Raw genomic sequence first — 10,109 nt, forward strand, 5'->3', positions numbered from 1 at the left:
CCGGCTGCTCTTGGCGCGGCCGCCGTGCGAGTGGCCGTGGCCCGCGTCCTGGCCGATGCCGCTGTGGTGGTGGAAGAGGCACAGCCCCAGCACGTTGACCAGCAGCCCGGCCACGCCGACGCCCAGCACCACGAGCGGCTGTTGCATCTCGTGCGGCTCGATGAAGCGCTCGATGGCCTCGAGCAGGATGGCGAAGCAGAGGCCGGTCAGGAAGATGGCGTTCACCAGGGCCCCCATCACCTCGGCGCGGATCCAGCCGAACGTGTTCTTCTGGGTGGCGTGGGTCCTGTGGGAGAAGCGCTCGGCCACCAGCGCCACCACGAGCGCCAGCACGTCCGACAGCATGTGGAAGGAGTCGGAGAGCATGGCCAGCGACGCGGTCACCCGGCTCACCACCACCTCCAGCACCATGAACATGAAGGTCAGCGCCAGCATGCACAGCAGCCGGCCTCGGTTCCGACCCCAGCACCCCATGGCTGCGGGGCCCGCCGAGCGCGGGCGGACGGCTCCGCGCACTGCCCGAAGCCGGGGCGCTCAGGGAGCCGCGACGGGACTCCCGGGGCCGAACGGGAGCGAGCCCGAGTCAAGCCGAGCTCCCGCGCCGGCCGGCGTCCGAGCGGGGTGGCGCTGCCGGGGAGCGCTGCTTCTCAGGCGTACGGAGCCGGCGACCGCGGCGAGGCCCGGCTCAGCCCCAGCAGCCTGAACACCCACAACGGGCGGCAGAGGCGGCGGGAAGCTGGAGCTCTCGGAGCAGGAGCAGGCGGGCGGCGGCGGCGGCGGGTGACTGGTAGCTCTGCGCCGGGAAGGCTCGGAGCTTCAGCGGACTCTCCCTCCACCCGGGTCTTCGCTTTGGTTTGGGCTCAGGAGGAGAAGGCTTGAGAGGCGGCGGCGACGATAACTGCACTCGGCTCCGTCTCCGGCGCCTTCTTCAACCCCCCCGCCTTTGCAGACGGTTTACAAAAAAACTTTGCTTTGCACTCGGAACCCCCGTTTTCACACGGACCCGACCGTGACAAGGCCCCGATGTCCCGCCCACCAAGCTCGCTACCCTTTCTTATTGGTTAGGACCCTCTCACGACAGCCTCTATGCCACGCCTATCACTCTCGCTATTGGATAGCTGCTCAGCGGGGCGGGAGGGGGCGGGGCCACGACGCCAACTGATGGGGGCGGGGCCTTTCCATCCAGGAGCCGGGCGTGGGCAGGGGGACCGGCCGAGTGCAGCGCCTTGCGTCGTGGGGGAGGGTCGGGGGCGCGTGCCGCGTGCAGCGGGAGGGGAGAAGAGGGTGGAGGGGGAGGCGAGGGGAGGGGAAGGGCGGGCCGGGTGGGGACCCTCGGTCGCCGCCGCGGGGGAGCTGCCAGTCATCCCCTCCCGGCACACACCTGCGGGGACCCAGCTGCGTTCAGACTTTGATCCTCTGAGCCGAGTCCACGTGGGGGCGGGCCACGCCGCGGCGATGTGACAGGAGACAGCCAGGAAAGGGTCGGGAAAAGAAGCTCCTGCGAAAAGGGCCTTTGGGTCGTCCTGCTTCCCAGAGAACCTGCGGACTATGCTGGCAGCCTCTTAAACAAGTGCTGAACTCAACTTGTAGCTCTGCTCCACACCAAGCTGCCAAGTTAATCCTTGGGGCAGCCTGGCAGGTGGCCTGAACGGACGGAATCTTTGTAATGTTTCAGTGAAGCCTATCAGCCCGATCATCACCCTTGAGACCTCTGGAATGTCAGGCAGGAGAAGCCCAGCGTGCAAACCTGGGGTTTATAGTCTTTGCCTTATCGACCCAGCTCTGTGACTTTGGTCAGGCAGTCACTGATTTTTCTCCTAATTCTGTTTCTCAATCTTAAAAAAAGAGTCCTTCTGACTCTCAAATTCTAAAGTTCTATGATTTAACAAACATTTAATTTATAGACTACAACCCGTAGAACATGGTAGCGGTTGTTATGGGGAGAGTGAAAGCCAGTTAGAATCGAACGTAAAACATATTTAAAAAAAAAAAAAAAGGATGAAAATACTCTTGATGAATTATTCTAACACTAGAAACTATGAACTTTAATAAGTGACAATAGTTATAGAAAAGCTTCAGGCCTTTTGTTCACAGGGTCGCTATGAGTTGTGCTGTACTCGATGGCAATCAACGACAATTTTCTTTTTACTTGGATCCACAGTCAACACATAAAAGCAGCAGTGACTTGCTGCATTAGACAAATCTGCTGCCAAAGACCTCAAGAATTAAAAGCAAAAATGTCATTTTTGAGGAATAGGGTGCCCCGACCTCATCATGGTATCTTGAATGTATGTGCAAAAGCTGGGAAATGAATAAAGGAAGACTGAAGAACTGATGCCTTTGAATTATGGTGTGTGTCGGTGAAGAGTGTTAAGGACATTTGAATATACTGTGCCCTGCCAGGAGAACAAACACATTTGGAGAAAAGCATTGCCAAAATCTATTTATTATCCCTATTCCCCCCATACGCTCCACTTGTATTTGTTCCATGTTTCTCATCCAGACTGGGAAGCCTTAGGTTCTCTTTCTGTTCTGCTGGAGAAAAGTTTCCAAAACGTTGTAAAGGAAGAATTGATAGGGTTTGGTGACATGTCCTATAGGGTCAATATGAGATGGAATTTGACACAGGAAATAGAACCTGACTCAATGGTGATGTGTGTGAGACTATTGAAGAGGAGAAAACTGAGGAGACTTAAAAATAGTTCCAACAAATTTAACCCACTGACAAGGAAAATGTTGCCTTAAACAGATGAGGAAGTTGGAGGAGGGGGAAGAATTAAAGGCAAAATAGTAAACTCCATTTTTTTGTAAAAAAATTTGTGTTTTGGGGGAGCTCTGGTGGCCTAGTGGCAAGAAGCTGCACTGCAATCCCAGAGATAGGCAGTTCGAATCCACCAGATGCTCTGCCAGAGAAGGAGGGGCCATCTCCTCCTGTACCAGTCAGATCCAATTTGACGGTACACACACACATGCACAAACAAAATAATAAAATTTAAAAAAAAAATGTGATTTGGGCAGGCCACTTCTGGCTTGCCATGGAGGCTAATGCTACCACTAGCCTAACGCTACCAGTAGCCTGTCGCAACTACTGCTGCTAGAACTTGTGGACAAATGTATAGGATTAAGGATTTGTGTTATGATGAAGAGTGATAAGGAAATTGTTGGCACACCTCTAGGTTTTGATGACTTTGTCAGTCTGGTCTTGGAAGATGTCACTGACTTTGAAATCACACCAGAAGGAAGAAGAATTATGAAATTAGATCAGATTCTGTTCAATGGAAATAATATAACAGTGCTGGTTCCTGGAGAAGAAGGACTTGAAGTATGAGTGGATTTTCTTGGCTGAATGCTAGCTCCTGTTTTGTTTTATAAAGGCAACAAAATGGACTTAAAAAAAACCCTTTTTAATCTTTAAAACCTTTAATGCTAAGTTCCTTGTTAGGGGGAAATGTTTTGAGATAAATTGTAAATGCCAATTTTTAAAAGTTAGTCATGATTATCTTGAGAGGAAAATAAGCAGTTTGCTGTTTGAAGACCAAAATAAAAATGTTTTTTGGTTAACTGTAAAAAAAATATGTGATTTGAGTGAAAATTTAGTTTTATTATTTTTCAATCAATCATTCAGGTACATTTTATCCCATAACATTTGATTATCCACAGTATCTGATTATTCATTCATTCTATTTTGCCTTTCCCTTTACTAATATTAATAAATATTCCATTTTTAATGTGCTGAATTTGCTGAGAAGTTTTGACAGTGACAGTACTAAGAAGTTGGTTTATGGGTTTTAAGATTTCAGAAAACTCCTCACCTTTGATATAGACAATTTATCTTTTTCTAGTAAAACCTAAATCCCCCAAACCTATTTTTGTTCATTGATTTCAATGTCTATTGACCTTATAGGGCAGAGTAGAACTGCCCCGTAACGCTTTCTAGACTATAATCTTTACAGATGCTAACTGCCACTTCTTTCTCCTAAAAGCACCTGGTGGATTAGAACCACAGACCTTCCCATCAGCAGCCTAGTGCTTGGCCACTGACATGTGGTTCTGAAAAGTCTTGACTATGAAAATCATACAGAACACAGTTCTACTTATAGAACTTACAGGGTCTTAAAAAAGACATGAGGTCCCTATGAGTTGAAATCAACTCCACTGCATTTAGTTGGGTTTTGGTTTCAGTACTTCCCAGTTCAGTATATTTAGATACTAAAGGACTGACTACCCTGTTTGTGGGCTCCTTACTGGTTCTTCTTTGAGTGTTCTCATAATTAGAAGATTCTATATTCTTAAATAGGGCACTACAGCTCCCATTTGTGAACAAAATTATCAAAATAGTAGTCTAATCTTCCAACTGCTTTCAAGCTACTCCCCAGAGGTTATTTGACTACTAGCTGGCTCCTAAATTTTTATCCTGGAGGGGCTCATTGAAAAAAGGTGAACTCTGGTGGCCTAGTGGTAAGGAGCTGTTCTGCCAACTCAAAGGCATGTGGTTCGAATCTAGAGCATGTGGCTCCTCTGGAGAAAGACAGGCAATCTCTGGTATGCTTTACTGCCTCTGAAAACCTGCTAGATGAGTCAGTTCAGACTCAATGGCACATAACAACAATTGGAGGAAGGTTTGAAGTTATGTTTGCATATGATAGGGAGATACTTGTCATGCAGTGGTAACTGAAGCAACTCTGGGTGAGTTCAAACTGTCACCTTTCTTTTAGTAACTGAGCACCAGCTGTGACACTTAGGGCCTTCCTGGGAGATGATTAACCAAACCAACCCTGTTGCCATCATGTCTTGCTCTTGGCTGTAATTGATGGAAGCAGATCTTCAGGCCTTTCTTCTGTGTCACTACTAGTCCAACCCTTCGATTAATAGATTCTTAGGTTCAGCTGAACTCAGTAAACATTGAGAAATCTGCTTTGTGTAGGCTTTTGCCAGCCACATACCAGACAATTTTCTTTATTATTCCACAGTGTGGTGCAATAAATTGACGAGGCCCTTCCATCCATACCCTCCCATTTCATGATGAAGTATTTATTGTATTAAGAAGAAAGGATTAGGGTGGGATACAAGTTCTACCCTACTGTTGTTATATGCTGTCAAGTCGACTGTGACTCATAGCTGACCATGAACAATGGCTCTGAACTGATCCCATTGTCACAGTCACTATGTCAATCCATCTCATCAGGATTTTCCACTCCTGTGCTGACCCTCTACCCTTCCAAATAGAATGTTCTTCTCCAAGAACTGGTCCTTCCTGGCAACATGTCCAAAGTATGTGAGGTGGCATTTCAACATCATTGCTTCCAAGGAGCACCCTGATTCCACTTTCTCTAGGATAGATCTGTTTGTTCTCTTGGCAGCCTATGGTATGTTAAATACCCTTCTCCAGCATCACAACTCAAAATCATTGATTCATGTTCTGTCATATTAGTCTTTGTCTAGCTTTCAGACACATAACTTTTGAGAAAACCGTGACTTCGATCAGGCACACCTTAGTCTTTACATGGATGTTGGTCTTTAGTATTCTGATGAAGTCCTTGACAGCAGATTTTCCCAAAGCAACTGATCTTTTGATTTTTCTGACTGCTGATCAAGGATGTTGACTGTGGATCCAAGCAAGATGAAATTGTTAACAATCCCAATCTTTTCTCCCTCTATCATAATACTGCCTATTGGCCCTGTAGTGATCTATGTTTTATTGATGTTGAGATGCAATCCATATTGAAAGCTGTAGTTCTTGACCTTTGGCAACAAATGCCTCAAGTCCCTCTCAGTTTTGGCAAGCAAGGTTGTGTTATCACCATAATGCAGGTTGTTAGCGAGTCTTCCTCCAATCCTGATGCCACAATATTCTTCATAAAATCCAACTTCTTGATTGAAAAAGTATCCCAAATGCACTCCTTCCTTGATTTTAAACTATGAAGTGTTCCCTTGTTCTGTTCATACAACTGCTTCTTGGTCTGTTGTTGTATAATATAGAATTGGAACCAACCTATAGCTGACCCTCTGACGGGTTTTCAGAGTTAGTTAATTGCATGAGAGGAGACTGCCCATTCTCCCGCAGAGCAGCCGGTGGCCTTGAACCAAGTGTCTTTAGGATTGCAACACAGCTTCTTGCCACTAGGCCACCAGCTCCCTCTTCTTGGTCTAGATAAAGATTTTACATGAGCATATGCCAGGGATGCATCTTGTCTCCATACCTTTTCAACATGTATGCAGAGCAGATTATCCGAGAAGCTGGGCTCTATGAGGAGAATTGTGGCATCAGGATTGGTGGAAGATCTATTAACAATCTGCGTTATGCAGATGACACAACCCTGCTTGCTGAAACTGAGGAGGACCTCATGCACTTGCTGCGAAGGGTCAAGGACTGCAGCCTTCAGTATGGACTGAGGCTCAATGTCAAGAAGACAAAGATTCTCGTCACTGGACCAATTGGCAGCGTCAGGATGGATGACGAAGAGATTGAGAGTGTTCACAGCTTCAGTTTGCTCGGCTCCACAGTCAACGCTCGCAGTCAGGAAATCAAAAAGCATATCGCGATGGGAAAGTCTGCTGTTAGGGACCTCTCAAAGGTACTCAGGAGCAACAGTGTCTCTCTGGAGACTAAGGTGCGCCTGATACAGGCCATGGTATTTGCAATTGCTTGTTATGCATAAGAGAGTTGGACAATGACTAGGGAGGACAGAAGGAGAGTGGATGCTTTTGAGCTGTGGTGCTGGAGAAGGGTACTGAATGTACCATGGACTGCCAGGAAAACAAACAGATTCTTCTTGGAGAGGATTAAACCAAGCTACTCCTTGGAGGCAAGGATTCTGGGGTTTCGTCTGACATACTTTGGACATGTTGCCAGGAGGGACGGGTCCTTGGAGAGGGACATCATGCTTGGGAGGGTGGAGGGACGGCGCAGGAGGGGAAGACCCTCTATGAGATGGATCGATTCAGTGACTGGGGCAATCGGGATGGGTGTGTCAGAGGCAGTGCGGTTGGCGCAGGATAGAGCAGGGTTTAGGGCTGTTGTGCACAGGGTTGCTATGAGTCGGAAACGACTCGACGGCACATAACAACAACAACAACAATAATCAAATGGTTCAAGATTCCCATTCTTCACAATGTTAGTCACAATTTGTTGTGATCCACACAGTCAAATGCCTTTGCATAGCTGATAAAACACAAATGGACATCCTACCTACTGTCATCCTTGTTGTTAGGTGCTGTCCAGTTAAGTAGAACTCAAAGCGACCTTATGAACAATAGATTTTAACCCTGTCCTATCCTGTGCCATCCTCACAATCTCTGACACATTCAAGCCCATTGCTGCAGTCACTGTGTCAGTCCACTTGATTGAGGCACTTCTTCTCCTTCGCCATCCCTCCACCTTTCCAAGCATGTTTTCCCTCTCCAAAGAATAACCTCTCTAGCAACATACCCAAAGTATGTGAAATGAAATGTCATCATCTTTGCCTCTAGGGAGCACTTGGGCTACACCTTCTTCAAGGCATATCTGTTTCTTCTTTTGGCAGTCCATGGCATATTCAGCACCCTTCTCTAACCCCACAGCTCAAAGGCATCAGTTCTGTCATCTTTAGTCATTGTCCAGCTCTCAATAGTAAGTGACTGAAAAGACCACAGACAGGGAACTTCCAGATATTTGAGCTGCATTTAGAAGAAGCCATGGCAACAGGAATATCACTGCTGATATCAGATGGATCTTGGGTAAAAGCAAATACCAAAAGAATGTCTATTTGTGCTTTATTGCCTCTGCATAAGCATATAACTATGTGAATCATAACAAAGTATGGCTAACATTGAGAAGAATGTGAAATCCAGAACATTTAATTATGCTCATGCGAAATCTAGGTCTAGGCCAAGAGACTTCTGTGTGAACAGAACAAAGAAACACTGTTGTTGTTGTTGGTATGTGCCATTGAGTTGCCTGCAACTCATAGCGACCCTATGAACAACAGCCCTAAACCCTGCTCTATCTTGTGCCAACCTCATTGTCTCTGACATGCCTACGCCCATTACCCCAGTCATTGAATCAATCCATCTCACTAAGTGTCTTCCTCTCCTGCACTGTTCCTCCACCCTCCTAAGCATGGTGTCTCTCTCCAAGGACTGGTCTCTCCTTGCTACATGTCCAATGTATGTCAGACGAAGGTTCAGAATACTTGCCTCCAAGGAGCAGCCTGGTTTCACCCTCTCTAGCACAAACCTGTTCATTCTAGTAGCGGTTTATGGTATATTCATACTCTTCTCCAACACCACAGCTTAAAGGCATCAATTCTCCTTCTGTCATCCCTAGTCATTGTCCAGCTCTCTGATGCATAACAAGTGATTGCAAAGACCATGGCCTGTATAAGGCACACCCTAGTCTCCAGACTGACATCATTACTCTTCAGTATTTTGAAGAGGTTTCTGACAGCAGACTTTCCCAATGTGATTTGTCTTTTAATTTCCTGGCTCCTGGTGGCAAGAGTGTTGATTGTGGAGCCAAGCAAACTAAAGCTGTTTATAATCTCAATCTCTTCACCATCCATCACAATGCTCCCAATTGGCCCAGTGGTGAAGTCCTGATGCCACATTTCTCCTAATTAAAACCCAGCCTCCCAAATAATCTGTTATGTATATACATTGAAAAGGTATGGTGATAGGACACATCCATGGAGTACAATTTCCAGTTTTGAATCATGGAGTATTTCCTTGCTCAGTTCTTTTTTTTTTTACATTCTACTGTTATTTATTATTTTATTTTTTAATTGTTATTTGAAAGTTTAATGCCATTATAGTTTTGAAACAGAATCAAAAGACTGCCAAGTATGTTAAAATGTTATTAGAGAGAAACCACACCCTGTCTACATTCCCACTTGTCCTGCTTCCTCACCCTGGGACTGTCACAATCAATGCATTTCTCTCAAAGCAGGTGAATATCTGGTTGTGAGAAGACAGGCCAGGGAAAGTGGCATTTACCTTCTTGTTGAGCTCGATGTTCTCCAGCACCTTGATGGCCTGGTAGTAATCCTCCTGCAGGGAGTGCAGGCGCAGAAGCCCCACCAGGCTGAAGTAGCCAAGCATCTTGTAGAGGGAGTGCCATCTGTACTCCCCAGCCACACTCTCGGGGTCACCTCCACATGTGTACACCTCCAGCTGATGGTTGATGTTGGATTTGACTACCAGGGAATGAAGGACGTTAAGGACACTGTGAACATTCCAGATTTTGGGATTGGATCGGAGGAAGTCAATCTCCCCTTCTGACTTCTTGGCAGTCTTACAGCGGTACTGACTAAAGGACTGAAACTGGTAGATGAACTCATCGATGATATCCCAGAGCCACTGGTTGGGTAGTTCCAGAGGGGCGGGACCATCAGCATTAAGAATGTATTTGAAGAGATTGCAGTAGTTGTAATAGGATTCAAACCTCTGCTCCAATGAGGGTACCCCGCTGACTTTGGTGTAGATGTGTCTGTAGTATAATTCTTTGTACAAAATCAGGAAGACGGCATCGTTGCCAACCTGTGGAGCAATGGTTTCAGCTTCGGGCCAAGGCGTATTCTTGAAGAATCTCTCCATCAGCTTGGTCCAGCTGTTCTCATAGATGTCCTGGATCTCATACACCTTCTGGTCAATGACATCGCTGGAGACACGACTGGCCTGCAGCTCATACACCTTCTGGTCAATCAAATCCGAGACCATTTTATGGAAATACTGGATGAAGTTCTTGCTGACTTCGGGGATCACCTGATATGTCTGCTGTCTGCTGCTCGTACTGCCGTTCGTAAGCCAGGTCCTGCTTTGGATCTCCTGTGTGCATATCATAGTTGCCAGATGGATAAGCATAGGGATCATAAACAGCCTCAGACTCGTAATCATCAGAGGGGTAAGACATGGCTGTGGCGATTGGCGACACTGCCGCCGTGCTCCTTGCTCAGTTCTGATGACTGCCTCCTGGTCTAAGTATAGGTTTCACATAAGCAGGTGGTTTAAGACAAGGAAAGATGTGCATCAGGGTTATATCCTTTCTCCATAACTATTTAATCTGTATACTGAGGAAATTATTTGAGATGCTGAACTCTACTAAGAATAATGTTTTATTAGGATTGGAGGAAGAC

The 10,109-nt window shown here is 46.5% G+C and overlaps 1 protein-coding gene and 1 pseudogene across 1 annotated transcript in view; both read right to left on the reverse strand.

Moving 5' to 3' along the window:
* SLC30A1 (solute carrier family 30 (zinc transporter), member 1) overlaps positions 1-474 on the reverse strand; it is a 2,898-nt gene extending 2,424 nt beyond the window's left edge. Inside the window, exon 1 of the mRNA XM_006888009.1 lies at positions 6-474. Coding sequence (XP_006888071.1) covers positions 6-474 — 469 coding nt within the window. The remainder of the gene's footprint in view (positions 1-5) is intronic.
* A 60-nt stretch (positions 475-534) lies between these two features.
* On the reverse strand, positions 535-9,886 carry LOC102857940 (annotated as a pseudogene).
* Between the last annotated feature and the right edge of the window lie 223 nt (positions 9,887-10,109).

The sequence above is a fragment of the Elephantulus edwardii genome, unplaced genomic scaffold (genome assembly GCF_000299155.1).
Source record: "Elephantulus edwardii isolate Elephantulus edwardi_28Jun2011 unplaced genomic scaffold, EleEdw1.0 scaffold00063, whole genome shotgun sequence".
In the NCBI taxonomy this organism is placed as follows: Eukaryota; Metazoa; Chordata; class Mammalia; order Macroscelidea; family Macroscelididae; genus Elephantulus; species Elephantulus edwardii.